The following is a 19,752-nucleotide window of genomic DNA, read 5'->3' on the forward strand; positions in this document are numbered from 1 at the left end:
AAGCGCTTTCCTTTCTCTTTATCCAGATCACGCTCACACCCCCACGGGTTCTCCAGCTTGCAGCAATCTTTCCTCGTTACTGTCACAGTCATTGAAAGAGAAGGGAGCAGATGACCTTCTCCTCCTCCTTCTAGCCACAGTGGAAAAAGTGTTCCTCCACTGTGAAGGCCAGCCTCCTCTGACTAATTCTCCCTCCTCAGGGAATCCCAATCTTGGCATGACCGAGTCAGTGTCTCCACTCAGGTCTTATGAATTGCCATTTCCTAAGAAGGATTTTCCTGGACTGACAAACCCAAGGAAGCCACCCACTATTTTCCATCCCAGTGGTGGCAAGAGACCTGGGGTCAGAGGCAAGTCAAATCCATCTCCCCACTGGCAGGCCTTTCTGCTCAGCGGGCGCTTGCCTAGTTACCATCAGTGGCAGGTAGGTGGCTGCCGTGTGCTTCCTTGGTCCATTTTAAGCACCAGTTAGTTGGGTGTGACAGTACCTACCTCCTTGTTCTGGCTCAAAATAAGCTGAGTAAGTGTTTGCCCTCATTCTTCAGTTCTCAGAAAACAGGACAGACACATCTGTAAGCAGTCTTCCAGCTTTGTGAGCTCGAGGCTGCAGTCTAGCAATGGACAAGCAGCACACAGTTGGTGTGCGAGCCTGGGGGGGGGGGTGGTTCTGCTTGGTGTGCCTTCTCCCTCACAGCATATAGTGAAATGCATGTAACTGTCACCTGGCTTTGCGAGCCTGTGTGTGTGTGTGTGTGTGTGGGGGGGGTTCTGCTTGGTGTGCCTTCTCCCTCACAGCATATAGTGAAATGCATGTAACTGTCACCTGGCTTTCCCAGCTACCATGATTTCTGCCAATCTTCACCATCTTCCCTCCATCTCCATCATTTATGGGCAAAGTTCATTCCCTTTCTCTCTCAGCAGACTCTCCCATATCTCAGGCTAGCCTTAAACTCACTATTCAGTAGAGGATGACCTTGAACTTCTTTCTGCTCCTCCTACCTTCACCTCTGAGGGCTGGGATTACAGGTATGAGTTGTCATATCTGGTTTTGTAGTTTCTTTACTCTCTTTTAATGATATATGATTGATCAGTAAATCCAGCTCCAATCAGCTTGGTCTGCCCTTTATAAAACTACAATGTTCTACAGTGTTGATCTGAGCCACCACTGAAACTGTCTGAATGCTCACTTACAGTAGGGATTGGAGTGATTCCAGAACTCTGCTATTCTTTCAGCTTTTATTAGTGACTCTAAAAAGCCTTTTCTTAGACATTTCTGGTGAGTACCAAATAGACTTGTAAAGGAAAGTAGGCCAAATGCTTAACTCCCTTTTATTTTCCAAATTCCAAGTTAATTTGTTGATGTTTTCATTAGGTATTCTGAAGGATGACTATTAAGAACTCATATTTTAAAAAATATATTTGAAGTATTTCAATCTACTGCAGTCCCCCTCCCCACCCTTTCAGACAGTAAGCTCTCCTTTCAACTTTTCCCCTGAGCAGCACTTTATAATTTATGAGATACTCAACATCTAATATCAGTCATTTGAATCTTACAAATGACCCTGTGAATCTGATATTATTCCCCATGTTACAGATGACAAATTTAACTTATGTGGCTCAAACTGGGACTCACTATCTTTTGCTCTTTTCAATATATAAAACCATGGTTTGAGAATGAGTGAAAAGTGACTGAATCATTTTCCTATTTGTCCTTTCTCTGGCCTCAAGATTTACACGGATGTCTTTATACCAGTGGGAATGGCATTAAGCAATATCCACTTTAGAAGACATTACTCGGGGCAGACACTGTTGAGAACAGTGCTCTGCTGATAATACTGTAACTTGGCAAATAGCTTCTCTCAACTTTGTTTGTGAAGCATTTCAATTTTGATTACTCTGTGTGGGAGCTACTGCTTAGATAGATGTGCATTGTTTTATGGTCTGCCCATGTCTGGGGAGCTGGCATTCCATGCTGCCTAGTGTTTTTAATTCAGAAGTTCTTCCAGAAGCAACCTTAGCCTCTTGTATTCCAGCCCTAGTTTTAATAGCATAAGCTATTTCCTTCTTATATAGCGTTGTGGGCATAGTAATAAAATAAATACCACAAAATCACTGATGAGATGAAAATTGAGCTCCCTGCTTCTGTGCAGCCATGTAGGTAAAACAGTAATTGGCTCTGATAATAAGTTTTGTTCTTACAAACCAAAGTCTAAATGAGAGTCACATTTGATATATCTGCTTGTAATTACTATCAAAAAGAGAAAATGCAAATTTTAGATGGTTTAGTGAGTCAGAATAGATTAAACAAATTGCTGCCTTTTCTTGACCAATTGAAACATTTCTGAAGTTATTTCTGATATTTCTCTTACTGCTGGTGAAGGATCATCTTCCAGAGAGTGGTTTTCTGCTTAATGGAATGATTAATTTGCTTTTGGTTTTTAATCTATAATTGTTTCTCTTACCAAAATAATCCCTTATTATTGGATCTTATAATATAGTCTAAGCCCATAAGAAGGTTTTTGAACACACCTACTGTAAAACAGTAAGACAGATTTAAGCATTGAATCTAATTAATCATGACTTTAAGTGAAGCTACTTTCAATACTTTATTTATTGTTGGGCATTAAACCCAGAGCCTCTTATATGCTGGGCAAGTACAGACTATCACTGAGCCACCCCCCTAATCTGATATGTTTTTTTTTTACTTAGTTTTATATTTTATTTACTTGTTTGTTTATTTATTTGTGTTGTGCTGTGCATGTATAATGCTTGTGTGTATGGTATGTACATGTATATGTACATATATGTGTCCTTGCATGTGCATGTATGTGCATGTATGTGCAAGTGGTGTGTGTGTGTGTGTACCATGGCTGAAGTGTGTTAACCCACTGGGCCATCTCACTGGCAGCATTTGCTTTATTATTTTTGAGACAGGTTTTTATCTAGCCAAGGCTGATTTGAATTTCTAATCTTTTTTGTCTGTACCTAGTAAGTGCTAGGATGATAAGCATGTGTCACCATGCCCAGAACCCAGTATTTTAAAAGGGAAATCAAGTCATGTAGGCAACGTACTATCATTTTGATAAGCTCATGCTTTGGTACCAACATGGTGAAGACGAGACTATTAATAATTTTAAGAGAATTATTCTAAGAGCCTACAATAGGAATCTGTATCCCAACCAACAATTTCTGTTTACACAGTGATTTTGTTCCAGAATAACTATGCCAGGAGATATAAAATAGACAGGGGACACCTGGGTCTAATGCTGGAGCTCCCAGCTGCTCTGGTCATCTCTTCCCCAATCCAGTCCTCAAGCCACACAAAGTTGATGGAATGTAATAAAACTAAGAAAGGCTCTCTGGTCCACTGAGCCAGTGATCCAAGAATTAAAAGTTCTAACGAAGCTGAGATCTGATGGATGAAGCCATTACTGTCGGTCTTAGCCATAGTCCACATTCTTAAAGCACCCTAATTACAGAAACCACATCCAGTCAATAGAATACATATTAGCAATTTCCTGATCCTTGGTAGGATGGAAATTATCCTGAAAGCCTAATTAAGAAGGAAAAAATTATGTTCAGGTATTAATTTCAATTTAAAAGAGCACTTGGATCTCTGCAACACTTCCAGAGGAGTGCTGAGTGTGGGTTGCCACACACAGATGGAAAGCCATCTGTAACTGGGCTCCACAGTGCTTCTGCTACCACATGCACTCAAAAGACAAAGGCACAAGACATGCCTTGCTTGTGACATGTGTCTCCACATGGACAGTTGGGGACAGTTATTTGGAGGTTCGATTATTCTGGAGCCATTAAAAACAGAAGGGGAATGTGGCTTTTGTGTTAGCTCATCTTGACAAGAGCATCCCTTTGCTATTTTTGTAGCTTGCCTCTTCACTTTGACTCAGACTTGTGAATGCTTGTTCAAAGAAATAAGCAGATTATGGACCAGTCTGTTGGGTTACTGCAACCATTCTAACACTTGCCTCAGATCACACTCTGAACAAAACTATTTGGTTGAACCCAAATCATAGTTTCTAGTTGTTCCCAGCACCTCCACATTCTCTAAAATTAAAACTCACAAAGTCCAGATGTTGTGCTTTCATTTGTACAAATGCCCAGAATAGCCTTATGAGTAGAGACGTACTGTAGTGTCCTAGTGGCCACTGGGGCTAGGGGTAGCAGGGCAGGGGTGCAGTGACTGCTGATAGGTGTGAGGCCTCATTTGGGGGAAATAAAAATGTTCTGGAACTAGATAGTAGTGAGATTGCTTAAGTTTGCAAACAAAACCACAGATTTGAAAATTATAATGTGGCACAAAAGTCATACATAATGTGTGTGTGTGTGTGTGTGTGTGTATACACACACACATATACATATATGTGTATATATATGTATGTATATGAGTTTTATAAGTCATATATACATACATACCAGTGATTCTTGATGCCATGACCCTTAGTGGCAACTGTCATCTTAACACGAAGTCATAGACTGCTGTGGCTCAGGGCAGCACCCCATGAGAGTGTAACACCCAGCTTTTGTTTTTGACAAGCAAATAGACTGGCTTCCAGAGAGGTGAGGTGACTTTATTGAGTCCTGTCCAGCAATCCAGGCTAGAGCAGTCACCTGGATCTTGTGACATCTTTCCAATACCCTCACCTACTGTTGTTCTGATAGAAATCCTTTACAATGAAAAACAAGTCATTGGAACAAGATGCTCTTAATTTTTCCTAACGAAAGTGCTAATTACAGATGGCAAAATCTTCACAGAGGTATAGACACATTTCTTGTGATTTATCAGGTCCAAACCAAGAGCTACCTGTAAGTGTCCCTAGAGGAACGTGGCCACATTCACAGAACAAGGGAGCCCTCTACCTGTGTGTCTGGAGTATAGATTTTATTCACTAAGTCCTTGACCTGGAAAGCCAGAAATAAATTGAGATGAGAGATTCTTGTCCTTTGTCTGTCCTGGTTGACATGGAGCATTATTTTTGAGCAAATGAGTGATGTATTTGTGCACACACACAGAGGAAAATCTTCCTTGACTGTGAATAAAAGGGATCAATTGGTAACCTCAATAAAAGATCCAAGTTTTTATCTGTGAGAATTACATTAAAGTCCTTATTTTCTGAGAATTTTATATTCCTCTGAGGATATAAAATGTTAGTTTGTTCATGCTACATAAAAGTTTCATTGTTCTTTGTTTCAGCCAAAGATACAGATGAACACGAAGATCATGCAGGACCCTGAGAACATGCACCACAGAGCTGCTGTAAATGCCAACTATGGGATCAGTTTGCCGTATATTAACCAAAGGAAAGCACAAGTAAGTCATAAGCTGGTAATTCTGACACAGGTCTCAAGCCACTGGTCGGTGGTGTGAGACAGAATACAGATTTTCAGTAGAGACTGATTCTTTTGTCCTTGGGATTTTTTTAAAAAATGAAATGAAGTGGCTATCATTCTGTCTATAATTAGTAATGATTAAGAAAAATGTACAGGTATTTTAAAAGATATATTTGTAGCTCATTCCTGTTTTTGTTGTGCTTGATACTCCTTAAATGATCTAGCAGCAAAATCTAACAGGGAGGAAGTGAGTTGACAACAGGAATTTATGGTGGAGTTTGAGGTGTTTTGCACAGTAGGTTTCCCACTAGAAAGAAGAGCAAAGGGAAACCACATCACATCGCCTTCCTAGCGGTGCACCCTCGTGTGACAGTGCAACAGGCAAGCAAGTGTTCCAGCCCGAAGCCAGTAGGTGCATCTCCTACTGCGGCCAAGCCTAGAGGCAGAGCTAGAGGCACGTGCAGCCCTAGCTGTCTGTCGGCTCCCGGCTGGGGTGCCCCAGGGTAAGCACTGGCCTCGTCCTGTGCTGTGGCTTTCCTGGGACGGCTAGAGGTGGTGCTTTGTTTCAAGTGGAACACTATCTGAGATTGTTTCTAATACTAAAAACAATTTTCAAGGTAAAATCTATATATTTTCAAAATACATTTATAACCTTTGGCTTCTCTCTGTGTACTTTATATATATATTAGTGAAATTAAAAGTAAGAACAAGATTACTTTTAGAATTAAAATTTCCAAACCATTAAATTGCTTAATTATCACAGATTAAAATGGTCCCAGTTTCCTTTGTAGACTTTCCAGTTGCCTGTGTCCCCCATGACATTTGGACACTCTTGGGTCTCTGTGTGTACTTTATATTATTCTTACAGGGTTGGATTAAGACCACTATCCTGGAAATATTTTCTAGCTTAAGAAATAACCAGAAAGTTAGATGTTTTTATTCCTGTTGGAACTTTATTTAAAATGTCAGTGTGACTAATGTGAAGAGCTTTATATCTGCTTCCCAGGAGACCCAAAGCCCTTGAAGTAAAAATATTATTTCTCTGGCTGCACAGACAGCAGCAGATTTCTCTTTTGCTGTTGTTGGTTTTCCTCCTCAATCTAGAATTAATATTGGCTTAGCTGGGGGAGTAGTGCAGCTTGGCGGCCCCGGGCAACTTCTGCATGGCACAGAAACTTTGTGATGAGGGTGAAGTTTCTAGAGACCTCCTGAGAGACATGGGGATTATGCTTTGCTTTATGATGACAATATTCAGACTTAAATAAGGAATTCAAAGCAGCTCTAACTTTAAGATGGAGTCTTAGCTTTTTGTTATATTTTAAATAATTTACAAGTAGGATGAGTAGCATAGGTATTATTCCCGTGTCCTTGGATTAACGAGGGGGTGAGAGAGGGCACTGCTCAGTGTGATATGTTAATAACATGTGCTTATTTATTGAAGATCCTCTTCATGAAAAAAATGAACTCATAGAAATTGACAGCAGGCCACGTTAAAATTAACATATATATTGTGTCAAATCTGATCAAACTATTGGCCTTTTCACCAAAATCATTGGGCCTATCATTTTACATTGGTCTAGATATCAGATGCCACTGGAGATATAGATTGTTTTATTTTTTATTTGTGTGTGTGTGTGTTTTGATTTATGAAACAGAGACATTGGTCAGAAATCTCTCTGAGGGAAAGCACTTAGGTATCTGGTTTTTAAAAACCTTGCAGCACATCTGGGGGTAAAAGGCAGCTGTAATTCACCTCTTTTTTTTATTAAAAAATGTTTTTAAAAGCACCAACCCAAAGTGTGGCCATATGTGTGTCACGGAGATGCACAGTTAACTAAGGAAGCAGTGGCAAGGCTAACATTTCTGAGTCACTCTTCATACTCAGGCAGAGGCTTCCCGGCTCCACGGTAGTGCAAAGAGAACAGTTTGTCAACAGCCTGCAAATGATTCAGGCATTTTTGACAAGCAAATATGAGTCCATAGTCAGTTTGCATTATTAGTTCTGGAAGCTGCTGGGTTTTTTTCATCTGATGAGAAGGTGTCTCATTCTTCACCATAGGAGGTTACAGAAGATCTTGGTGCATTGCTCACACACCACACACACACACACACACACACACACACACTATATTATCATAGACCTTGCCTTTAGAACATTTTTTGTGACTTTTTTTTTTACACAAAATCAATTTTAAAAAAAAAAAAAAGAAAGAAAGAAAAGAAAGAAAGAAAAAGAAAAAAATCAGCTAATTGCAAACTTACTAATGATTTTAGGATCTTAAATGCACCAAATAAAGGCTGAGTAACCAGTTCTAACCGGGTTCTCCCTGGTCCAGGAGGCAGGAGGCAAGCCCTGGTGCTCTTCCTGCCTGCTTGCAGTGTCTTGGTCCATACAGACCTTACAGTGCAGTGCACTGAAGATCTGTAGAAAATGTGACTTTGATTTATTTTTTTCAAATAAAAAGGGTTTCTTAAAAGGCTTGAAACATGTAACTGTTAACATGAATTTTAAAAGAACGATTATGAATGCATAACAAAATAGCCAAACAAAACATCGCTGTGAACTGCTGCACAAATAACTCTGGTTACAACTGTTATGACCTAGAAAAGAATCATAAAGGCATTTTTCTTTTTGGCAAGCTATGAGTTGCTGGAGAATTATACCAGTTCTTTGGTCCCACTTTCCAAATAAATAAATATATAATGCTATGTAAACTTAGAACCTTTTATTTATTCATGAGGTTGGATTTAATGCTATGATGACTTCTCGGCTTTATGAGTCGTACGTTATACAGTGCTTCTCACTAACTTGGTTGGATAGCAAGCTCACCTCACAAATCACAGCTTCATTCTTTACTGTTTCACTTGGGGTGTGCAGAGCGACGGCACCCACTGAAAGCACAATCATTTCCGAGATGATAAAGTAATGGAAAGTGATGCAATTGTGTTAATGTCAAACGATTAGAAGAAGCTCCCGAAGCGGGGGTGGGGTGATTTCAAACGTGATTGTGTTTTAAGCCCATGCATATGGCCACAATTACAGTCACAACATAATTTGGCAACGGTAGCAGAATTAGATTTAAACAAATTGATGTTACACTGCAGTAATTCAGAATGAGCTTGTTGCATTTATAAACCATAACAAGAAGCAGAGTGAATTAATAAACCCTTCTTGTCACTAAAAATAAAAAAGGGAATAATTGCTGAGACGGAGCTAACTTAACAGATGACTACCGTCAGCGCCCTTCCTGCCTAGATGTGGCAAAGTGAAGGTCACCCCCATTTCAGATGACAAAGAGGGAACATTTTGTTGGTAAACAAATTAATCTTTGGAAAGGTCACCATTTGTTTGAAGTTTTTATCCAGTTCTTGTCATCTGGAATCAGAGATTGACTGTCACTGCACCAGGCAGGGGTGCAGGGAAGCCGACAACGCTACTTCTGTCCGTATCAGCATTCCTTGACAAAACTCCGCGCCTGATTGGGATGCCATGGACTGCTGGTTTACAGCTGTCTCCGGACAGGAGCGGAGGCCCGCCCCTGAATTCCAATAAGATGGGCCTGCATATTTTGCCTGCTGTACGCTGGCCCTCTGCCCACAAGTAAAATGTATCGTAGTTCAAGCCAGCAATTATCTCTCTTACTTCCTTCTGTGCTGCTTCTGTTCCCTTTTTGCAAAAACAGATGTGGGTATTTATTCAAGTTCGGCATCTATTCTTCCCCACACCTGCCAGGGCAGGATTTTGACAGAGGTAGAATTTTGGGGAGCCAGCAGACAACAATCGGATGTAATTTTTCTGAGAGTAGGGTTTTTTTTTTAAGGAAATGGTGATCCCCCCCCCCAGGAAATGTGGAGTCAGCATCTTGACCCCCCTCCTTTTCCCCAGGAGCATTTGGTAAATTAAATTAGTTGAACAAAAGGAAATAGCTTTAAAGACATTCTGAAATGCCACATCCTATTTATGACACACAGTTATTACCCAAGGATTGTGACAGGATGCATGGCGTCTCCACCTCTAGCACTTGGAAACAGCCTTCTCTTGAGGCTGCACAGAGTGTTTTTTTGTTTTTCTGAAAGTGTGCCTCCTGATTCACAAGCTGTAAAGTGGATCCCACCAATACAGTGGCAGTAGCGGTGGCAGTGGCGGTGGCCGTGGTGTGCCGTCTGTGCACTATGGTTGTTCACGGAACAATGGAAGATATAAGGAGCATCATGTGGCACTGGCTGGTGTTCAGATCCTTCATAAAAGTCCACTGTTGAGGAGCATGGGGAAGCCACTAGAGGCTGTGCCTCGTCAGAATGTTTATAAACACCAAGCTATAGGAGCTCTCTGATCTCTTTCAAATCCTATACTTTGATGTTTCTGGGGAGCAGTGGGGGGAGATCCTGCATTCATTCCCCTAGCCAACCCTATGCTGGACTCACAGCACTTCTTAGCACTTAGTGTGGTGATTCGGGGTCACACTGCCCTGTGTGAGTCTCACTAGCTGGGGGATGTCCTGGAGCCGACCTCTGTTTCCTCATATGTAAGGGGTATTATATTGAGTGTGTCTATCCTATAGGGTGGCACTGAGACACAATAAAATTAGCAGATCTTGCTGCAAAGAACTGCTCTGTAAGCATCAGTTCTTACTATGAGCAGTCCTCTGTACCATTGTTTCACAGTGTCATTTAAAATTTACATTTTGTCTGGACCAGGGGAGGGCAACAGACTATTTCAGAGGGCCATTCCAGCCATACCATTTAATATTTCGTCTAATTATGTTGTCTTTCTCATACAAATATGGGATGGGGATCTTGTTTATATGTTTTTCAAATCCTCCACAGCACCCTCCGAGGTGTTATCCATGACAGGTGCCGAGGCTCAGATGGCTCACTCTCTCGTCTGGTATCTGCTCTGCAACTGTGTAGCCAGCCTGGTGTTGAATGCCAAAGTGAGTCCCTGGTAGCCTGGTTGCCTAAAGTCTTCTCCTAAGGGGCCACCTGATAGGTTTTCCTGTGATGACCTTGCTCTTGGATTCATAATACAGCCTTGCCACTGCCTAGCTGTTCCCATGGATGTCACGAAAGCCCTACCATTCTCACAGCTCTGTTTTATGGGGAGGCAAGCTAGATGGAGTGGCAGGTGGTGTAGTGGAAAGGGCTTGGGGTCAAGTGGAACAGGGCTTGGGTCTATTCTTGAACCCTAGGTAAGCAAATTAACCTCCTGAGTCCCTTAGCTTCTTCTGCAAAGCCAGGATAATGATGCCTACTAGGTACAGCTGTTATGGGGACTGCAGAAAATATCTGCACAGTACTGGCATGTAATAAATGCCCAACAAGACTCCTGCTTTTCTGAAAAAACAAATTAGCATTTACAATCTATTTCCTTCTCCCTCCTTCACACCTGTGCTTTCAGAAAAGACACAGATTCAGCTCCCTTTTCCTCCAGCATAATGAGGGCACGGGGCTTGATGTTCTGGTATCCAAATTGTAGCAGAAAACTATAGTGAGTTTCAGAGAGGTTGTGTCACAATTCACTTTATGACAAATACCTTAAAGTGCAGCAAAGAACAAGTGTTTATTTAAGTTAGATACCACATGTGTGTGCATGCATGAGCACATGGGTGTGTACAAATGAGTTTCTTACAAGCTTTTTTTTTAAAAAAATAAAATAGATTGTAGCCGTGTACTGGTCTGTACTTATATGATAGTCATAAGTATGAATAAATGCAAAGGTTAAAGGAACTAATTTTGTGTGCTGAAGAGATGGCTTGGCAGTTAAGATCACTTGCTCTTTTAGAGAACCTAGATTCAGTTCCCAGCACCCATATCATGACTCAGAACCATGCATTAGTTCAGTTCCAGTGGATCTGATGTCCTCTTCTGACCTCAGTAGGTAACAGGCACATGTGAGGTGTATATGCATGCATGTAAACAAGACATTCATATGCATGAAATAAGTAAATATTTCCCCTTTTTAATTTAAAAGGTTAATTTTCATGTCAAGGCCTGACCCCTAGGATACAAACGAAGTGATGGATGGGACCACTAGAACAGGAGAGCTGGGCAGTTAGAAGCTGGGGAGTCCCCTGAAGAATGAAAGACATCAAGTGTCATTTCCCAATGGCCCCCTTCCTTTTCAAGGACCTTAGTACCTTCTCTGTCTCATATTCACCCCATTTTCAAGAACAATCTAATTATTTGGATATTACATATCCATTTTAAAGTGGTGCTGTACTGTTGGCAAGAAGTTGGCAACTTAACAATTGGAGTCACTAACTTAGAGCATGCTGGGAGCCATGAGGCATGGCCTCACTGCTCACGGTGGGCTGCTTCTGTGATTTGAGATGAGCCGTTGCTATATTTTGTAGTCTAGGTTAGAAATGTTACTTTGTTAATTATGGGTTGTACAGTAAGGAAGGATGATCAGGACCAAATTTATCATGAAATCCACTCTTCAGGGCTCTGTAACAGGGTCACTACCAACCCCAGCTTAACTACCAAGGATCAAGAGCAGTTACAGATGTTGTTAGGGATTCTACCTTAAAACAAAATCCTCTACTATTCTCCAGAGTGTCTGCATCATTTTAGCTAATGGGATTCCTGAAACTATAGAGCCACAGCAAATTACTGGCTATTTGAAGTGATTTGTCTTTTCACTTTGGAATTTTTAAATCTTGTGTAAGCAAAATAAAATATATAAATAAATGATAGGCAGAAATGGCTATCAGACTACAGTTATTATAATTCTTGAATTTATAATCTGCCTTCATCTAAGCAACTTCCAATACTCATGTATATATATTTTATTATATAACATTTGAGTGAGATATAAGTATTTATATAATAAACATATACATATACATCATTTTCTATACTTCTTTTTAAAAACAAATGTGTGGAGTTGAGCAGACAATTCGTATGTCTAACTTCTTATGAGATTCACGTTTGTGTGTACGCCAGCCTTCTGTTTAGCTGCTGTGGAAAGCACGGACAGTCTACTGCTGGAAATAGGTGTGAGAGCCTTTGGCATGGAGCGTTGCCTCTCCCTGTGGATTCTCCTTTTTACAAGAGTAAATCCTCTATTTAATTAAAAAGAAGGAGTGAAGCTCTACCGAGGGATTTCAAGCTAGAGTGAACAGAGAGAAGGAAGACTGGGGTGGCGATCCACAAGGAACCTCTGCACTGCTCTGAATTCACCCTGCATTGGCAGCTACCTGCTCTCAGAACTAGACCACTCCCTTACGTGGCCCACTACACTCTGAGCATTTGAGTCCTTGCTAAGAGATAGTGTTTCTGACCTCACACCACCACTTTGAAGAACCAACAACTAGGTAGATATAGGGGCCGAAGTCTCTCTCTCTCTCTCTCTCTCTCTCTCTCTCTCTCTCTCTCTCACACACACACACACACACACACACACACACACACGACATCAGACATATATGATAAGGACAACAGGTAGAATTATATTTTAATATAATCAGCTTCTGTTTATTTTATATTAAATAATTAGTTTGTTTTTAAGGCAGGGTCTGGAGTAGCCCAGGCTGGCCTTGAACTCTTAATCCTCCCGTGCTAGGATTACAGATAGGCACCACCAAACCTGGCTTGCCTTTCCCTGAGTTTTATTCATACATCTTCAAAACATTATTATGAGAAGGGGGTCATAGGATTTACCAGACTGCTGAAGAGGTGACTCCCCTAAATTAGAACTCTTTTGATAAATCTTTCACCAAAATATCTACCATATGACAAAGAATGTATCAAAACAAAAGTCGGCCAAAGTTGCCACAGTGTGCGATTGTTTTGGCTCCCAGGACCAAAGCTGTGTTCAAGTATGAAACATTCACTGCTCTTGGTTCATGACAAGACCTTTGTGTGTGTGTGTGTATTGCAAACTCAAGTTTTTTATAAGAACTATACTTTCATGAATAAGAATAGAAAACTTCACGTTCTGAGCCAAGCACTTGGGAAGCTGAGGCAGGAGGATCACTCGATTCGAGGCCATCCTGGGCTACAAAGTGAGACCCTACCTTACACAAATACACAAAAGAGAACAAAAACTTTTCATTCTTTGCCCTCATTATTGTTGCTTTTGTGTTACAAGGATGGAAATGGAACAGTACAAACATGTTGCCGTGAGTTCTATTTAAAATGAAGGGCTGGAGAGATGGCTCAGTGGTAAGAGCACTGGGTGCCTCTGCTCTTCTAGATGTTCTGAGTTCAATTCCCAGAAAACACATTCCAGCATGCAGACATACATGCAGACATACATGCAGACAAAGCACTCATATACATAAACAAACAAACAAACAAACACTGAAGCCACGAACAGTTAACAGAGCAAGCCACTCTCTGACATTAGCCACAGAGAAACTGGCCTGGTAGTAGAATGGCTTTCGTCACGACCAGGGTCATTTTCTCCCAAGAGCCACTTGAGATGGAGAAATACTATTGCTGTGCTCGCCAGTCTTCTAGCCCATGGCTGCTTAGACTGTACTTGAGTTCAAGTATGCATTCCTAGCCTCTACAAACCTCTCTGGCAGAAGGGAAGAGATGATACTGTGGAACAGTGCACTGTACGCTTCCTGTTAAGCATGACTTCAGAGTCACACGTGGAATGCCAACCCAGGAGACGGTTATCTGAAGGTTAGGGTCTCACTGGGCTGGGGTCAGGGTAGAAAATGTGGATTCTCATCATCTTTCGATAACCAAATAGCAACACGGTGTAAATGTTTACAGAAAATGTTAGATGAAAACCCTGAAAGCACTGTGTACACGATAGAGGAGGCCACAGACCTGAGCGCAAGGACTGGGGTTTCAGCCCTGTGCTGCATCATGGCTACAAGCCAAGATCCGAATCTAGCACTCAGTTTTGAAAGATTAAAATCTTCCTGCATGTGTTTGCCAGTGTGTTCTCTGTGTCGTACGCATACACATGCCTGTGCATGAGTGCCTCTGCATGCGGTGGCTCCAGGTAATGCTGGGTGTCCTTCTCTGTCACCATCTGTCATGAAACAAAGGTTTCTGCTACACCGAAACTCAGTGTTTTGATGAGGCAGGCTGACCAGTGAGCTCCTGGGATCTGCCTCTGTGCCCCCAGCCCATGGTTAGAGGCACGCGTGGCCGTGGGTGCTGGGGGTTCAAATTCAGATCTTCATGCTTCCATGGCGAGAGCTCTTGTCCACAGAGCCTTTTCTCAGTTCATGATGTCTTGTTTTTATACTGAGAAGACAAAATGGCTTGTTCAGAGTCACCCAGGGGCCACGGCCCTGTCTATGTATGCAACTCTCGGCCGGGGCTTGTTTGATGCCTTGTGGAATGTCAGTCCCTTCTGGGAAAGCAAGTAGTAGCTGGGTAAGTGGCTGGCTGGCCGAGGCCGTCCACGGAGCCTCGCGACAAGCGTAAGTAGCTGGAGAGGTGCTGTGTGGTCTAGGAGCAGACATGGCGGTACCCCCATAGGCCAGGATGGACACTCAGAGTTGGCTCAGAGTTTCCCAAAAGATGCACTTGGAACTGACGGCCGGCCTTGGATGGGCCTCTGAAATCTAATTGTGTGGTCTCAGTCTGGAGCATAAAAGGAAGGGCTTTAGGCACATGGTTGAAATTAGATCACTTTGGCTGCTCTAACTGAAGGGCATCTTTAGAATTCTTCTGAACAATCTCTGCCCCTTGATGTCCTCATTGATTATTACACTTTATTTCCTCTCCCTTTGGCTATAAAGCAATAGTACTTTCTGGAATCACATTATCTCCTGGACTTGTTAGACGTTCATGAAGCAGCCTAATTAGAATTCTGCAGGCACCCCTCTCCCTGGTAATTTGCAAAAGGCTTTGTCCTCTTATATGAATAAACTACTCTAGCAGGTGCCTTAGATTTCCTCCCAAACCTACCCTTCTTTCTGTCTTAATGCCGCATGCCCCATTGCTGCCAAGGACTCTACCTGTGACCCCATCTGTCATTTCTACATGTCACCCCCTCCTCCAGTATCAGCCAAAACAGGACTTGTTGAGGTGGGAGTAATGTAGCAAGAAGGACAGACAGTGGGGGTGGTGGGCGGGTCCTTGCTAACACTCTTGGCCCTCCCTCCCACTGTTTATGTCCATAGTATCAGGTCCCACTCAGTACTGCAGAAGGGGAATCCGTCCTGTCCTGGCCTCACACCCTTCCTGGGTCCAATCTGCTCAGGCACAGCTGTCCCCAGGAAACTGGCTTCATTCTGGTGCTTTCTACAATATGCTATGCTTTAAAGCTTGCTGTCCATGTATGTTAAGGGGGCAGGGCAGGTTCATAGACCTTCTACTTGCCGGCATTATTCCACTGGAAAAATTTACATCTTTAGAAAATGATATTTAAAATTATACTCATAGTCTAGGGTCTTGGCCAGGCAGATGATAGATGCAAGGCTGGGCCTGCAGTACTGGGGCTTAGGAGCTGGGCTTTGGTAGGTCACAGCCCCTTCAGTTCCACCCCTTTGCAGCTGGATTTTCAAAAGTCACTTTCAAGTTCATGCTTTGTTTTGTTTTCCCTGAAATTTCCAGATTTTAAAAAATGTTTGCTTAGATGACCCTAAAAGCACTATGCAGAGCTAGGAAGGGCACTCAGCTGGGAAAGTGCCTTTCTCACCAGCATGAGAGTTCAGTCTCCAATACCCATGTAAAAATGCTGGGTGTGGTGGATACATGCTTGTGATCCTGGATCTGGGGAGGTAGATACAGGGGTGTCCCTGGGGCTTGTTGGCCAGCCAGTCTAGACCGACCAATGAGAAACCCTGTCTCAAAAGAAGGTAATAATACTAAAGGTTTTTTCTGGCCTCTGTGCATGTACACACATGTGCTTTTAAGTAAACATGAACAACATGTACATTCACCATACCCTCACCCCCGTTCCCCCCCACACACACACCAGAAATAATTCTGTATAGTTCAAAGAAGTTGATCTCTAGGCCCAACATGCAGTTCTGTCATTTAGATGTTATAGATTTGGGGTACAAATAATATTGGTATCATCTGGGGAATTGGCTGGCAGCTAGGACACCCCATAAAGTGTGTGTGTATGTGTGTGTGTGTGTGTGTGATCTCAATTTACAGGATTAGAATTTTATTCTCATCCTAATTAACGATCTCATTGATACCACTAAGCCTCATTGGACTACAGTGGTCAAGCAGACTAACGTTCAGTCTCATCCGGTGAGCATAGAATATCCTTATCAGAGAGCCACTCAGACAGTCCAGTCAGGCGGCTGCCAGTGATCCAGGAAACTGACAAATGATGGTGGCTTAGATAATCTTCACAGTGAGCAGCACCCATGTTTATACTTGGACGTGCACGTCTGTGACCCTCAGATTCCAGAGGGATGTGAATCTACCCCTGGAAAGCAGGTGCAGAGTGGACACAGAAATCCAGACTGACTTGGCTTTTTATATAACTACAATCTGCTTGGATTGTCTGTGTGACTTGCATTGTGACAGCTCCTGATATCACAGAAGGCCTTATGGGAATGGTGATGGTGTCACGTTTGGACTGGCTAAGAATCTTCAGTTAGGAGCTGGAGAGATGGCACAGTTAGTTAAGAGCACTGACTGATCTTCCAGAGAGCCAACCTTCAATTCTTAGCACCAACATGGTTGCTTACAACTGTTTGTAACTCCAGATCCAGGGGATCTGATACCCTCTTCTGGCTTCTGTGGCAACCAGACATGCATATGCTGCATAGGCCAAATGCAGGCAAAATACCCATACTTGTGAACTAAAACTAAATTAAAAGATGAAGCTAAAGAAGGATCTTCAGCTTCAAGAAGCTAAGCCACTTGCTCCAGTCATATCCTTAACAAGTGGGAGAAAGACAGATCAGAATGCTATCTAACACCAGAGCTGGTGCTCCGGGCCATTGCTTCCCATTGGCTTCTGTCTTAGTTACTTTTCTGTTGCTGTGATAAAATACCATACCCAAGGAGAGACGGAGAGTTGGCTGTGGCTTCCAGCTCCATCCTGTCTGGTGGCAGGCAAAGGACCCTGAGAGGAGAGGTCACATCTCCCTCTCTACTGCGCAGAGGGAGTCGGGAAGAGCTAACTGGAAAAGGAGAGCTAAACTCCCAAAGCCCACCTCTAGTGATGTTTTCTCCAGCTAGGATGGACTTCCTCAACGTTCCATAACTTCCACGAATAGCTCCACAAACGGGACCATGAGTTAATAATGAGCCAATGAGAACATGTCTCATTCAAACCAGTGCACATACTTTCCCTTTTATAAAAGGCCTTTTATAGAAGCTGGCCTTCTGTGTCTTCAGTAACTCTGATCGGAGCACATTGCTCCTGGGTGGCTGCTATTTAAAATGACCTTTGCACCGAGCCGGATGCATTGACCATGCACTTTACTTTTCTCTTTGACACTTGAGTCGGGCCAGGGCGGACATATTACTGGTCACTAGTCTGCTTCCCACCTCAGCACCACACTGTCTGGAGGATGGGAAGAGCCTTCAGAATCAAGAGGATAATGAGAATGGTAAAATTCCAAAGGGAGTATTCCATACGAATGTCTTAGAAAGAGATATTTTGGTAATCACTGCTTCTTCTCTCCCCATTTTCCCTTAGACTCAGACTACAGCTTCTCATCCGTATTCATTGCTGAAGGGCCTAGACATGTACAGTGGCTGCATTCGCGTGTTCCCAGACCCTACAGGAACTTAAGAATTTGATGACAAAAAATCTCTTTGTCTGGAACAGCAGTGAAAGAATTAATTCAAGACACGACATAAGAGGAACTTTCCTGTCTAGACTGTAAACCTCCTCAGGGCAGGAGCATGATGCCCAGAATGGTCAGACCTAATGTATGTGGGTTTGGCTGATGACGATTAGTTTGAGACTCGTGTGATTGAGATAGGCCATGCTAGCTTAGTTTAAGTCATGGAAAGCCACAGACTTCCTTTGACTACTTTTGTAGAATGTTCTTCATTTGGACCATGAAAATATCTTCCAGGGTCTGCTAGGGCCTGCCAGATAGCTCAGCAGAAAGAAGTACAGGCGTGCTGCCCCATCGCTGGATCATATATGGTGGCAGGAGGGAACTGACAAGAGTTGCCCTCTTACCTTTCCATGCACATGCGCGCGTGCATTCGCGAGTGCGCACACACGCACACGCACACGCACACGCACACACATGTGCATCTAAGATTTTTTTTTTAAATTTACCCAGGTCTTTTAGAGTTAATTTCCCCTTGCCTAGATCATCACAACTTGCTTTAATGAATTAGTGAGCTGACTTATTTTCCTCTTCCTAGCCCTCCTGACAGGCATGAGCCAGTTTTTCCACTTTCATCTCCTCAATAGTGTTCGCACAGCATTTATGCATGGACAGTACTTACTGGATGATTTATTTAACTTAATATGATTAAATTGAACATTTTACTAGGACAACTTCCACAGAGAAGTGAGGAGCCAGGAGGGTCTAGTTCAATTGGCATGTTTTACATGTTACTCCTGTCTCCCAGTTGCCAGCCCTGCATGCCACTTTCCTTAGGTGGCTGTAGCCTAGTCCTAGGATTTACTTCTTGGGGGTGAGCCCAGAGCCCAGGTGCTCACCATGGCAGTTGACATTAAGAAACGAATGCAAAGTTTTGCTCTTTTTTTGTTGGTTTATTTTTTGTTTGTTTGTTGTTGCTGTTGCTGTTGCTGTTGTTGTTGTTGTTTTCGAGACAGGGTTTCTCTGTGTAGCCCTGGCTGTCCTGTAACTCACTCTGTAGACCAGGCTGGCCTCGAACTCAGAAATCCGCCTGCCTCTGCCTCCCAAGTACTGGGATTAAAGGCCTGTGCCACTACCACCTTGCTGGCTTTGCTCTTTTTAATACATTTCACTTTACTTTTAAGAGTGTGTGTGTGTGTGTGCGCGCGCGCGTGCATGAGTGAGTGTGTGTGTGAGTGAGTGAGTGTGTGAGTACAGGTAACTCTGGAGGACAGAGACATTGGATCCTCTGTAGCTGGAATTATAGGTGTTTGTGAACCTCCTGACATGCAGGGGAGCTGAGACCTGATTGGGAGTTCTGGACAAGCACTAGGTGCTGGTAGCCACTGAGCCATACCTCCAGCCCCTGATGTGTGATTTTCTGATTATGACACTTTTTCACTTTGTCATTGGGGAAAAATGTATCAGAAAATGGAAAAAGGCAAAAAGCTCTATGACCCCAGCCCTACACAGAGACAGACGTTGGAAATATTGTAATAGGTTTATTTTCCTTACTACTTCCCCTCCCCCTTCTCCCTCCTCTTTTTCCCTCTCATATCAAGTGCAAATGTACCTAAAAAGATACTAATACAGAAAGGACAGGACTGTTGTGAACCAAGCTCCAAAACTCTAAGGAGCAACATCTAAGAACACTTGAATAAATAGAAAGCTGCATCTATTCCTCCTGAACGGGAGA

At 42.6% G+C, this 19,752-nt stretch overlaps 1 protein-coding gene across 4 annotated transcripts in view; it reads left to right on the top strand.

Annotated features, from left to right (window-relative positions):
- The window catches only part of Iqch (IQ motif containing H), a 192,366-nt gene that overhangs the window by 26,611 nt on the left and 146,003 nt on the right, over positions 1-19,752 (top strand). For all 4 annotated transcript variants that reach the window (XM_052188070.1, XM_052188072.1, XM_052188071.1 and 1 more), the window contains one exon: positions 5,213-5,329. In XM_052188070.1, the coding sequence (XP_052044030.1) occupies positions 5,213-5,329 (117 nt within the window). The remainder of the gene's footprint in view (positions 1-5,212; positions 5,330-19,752) is intronic.

Source organism: Apodemus sylvaticus, chromosome 7 (assembly GCF_947179515.1).
Source record: "Apodemus sylvaticus chromosome 7, mApoSyl1.1, whole genome shotgun sequence".
NCBI classification, from domain to species: Eukaryota; Metazoa; Chordata; class Mammalia; order Rodentia; family Muridae; genus Apodemus; species Apodemus sylvaticus.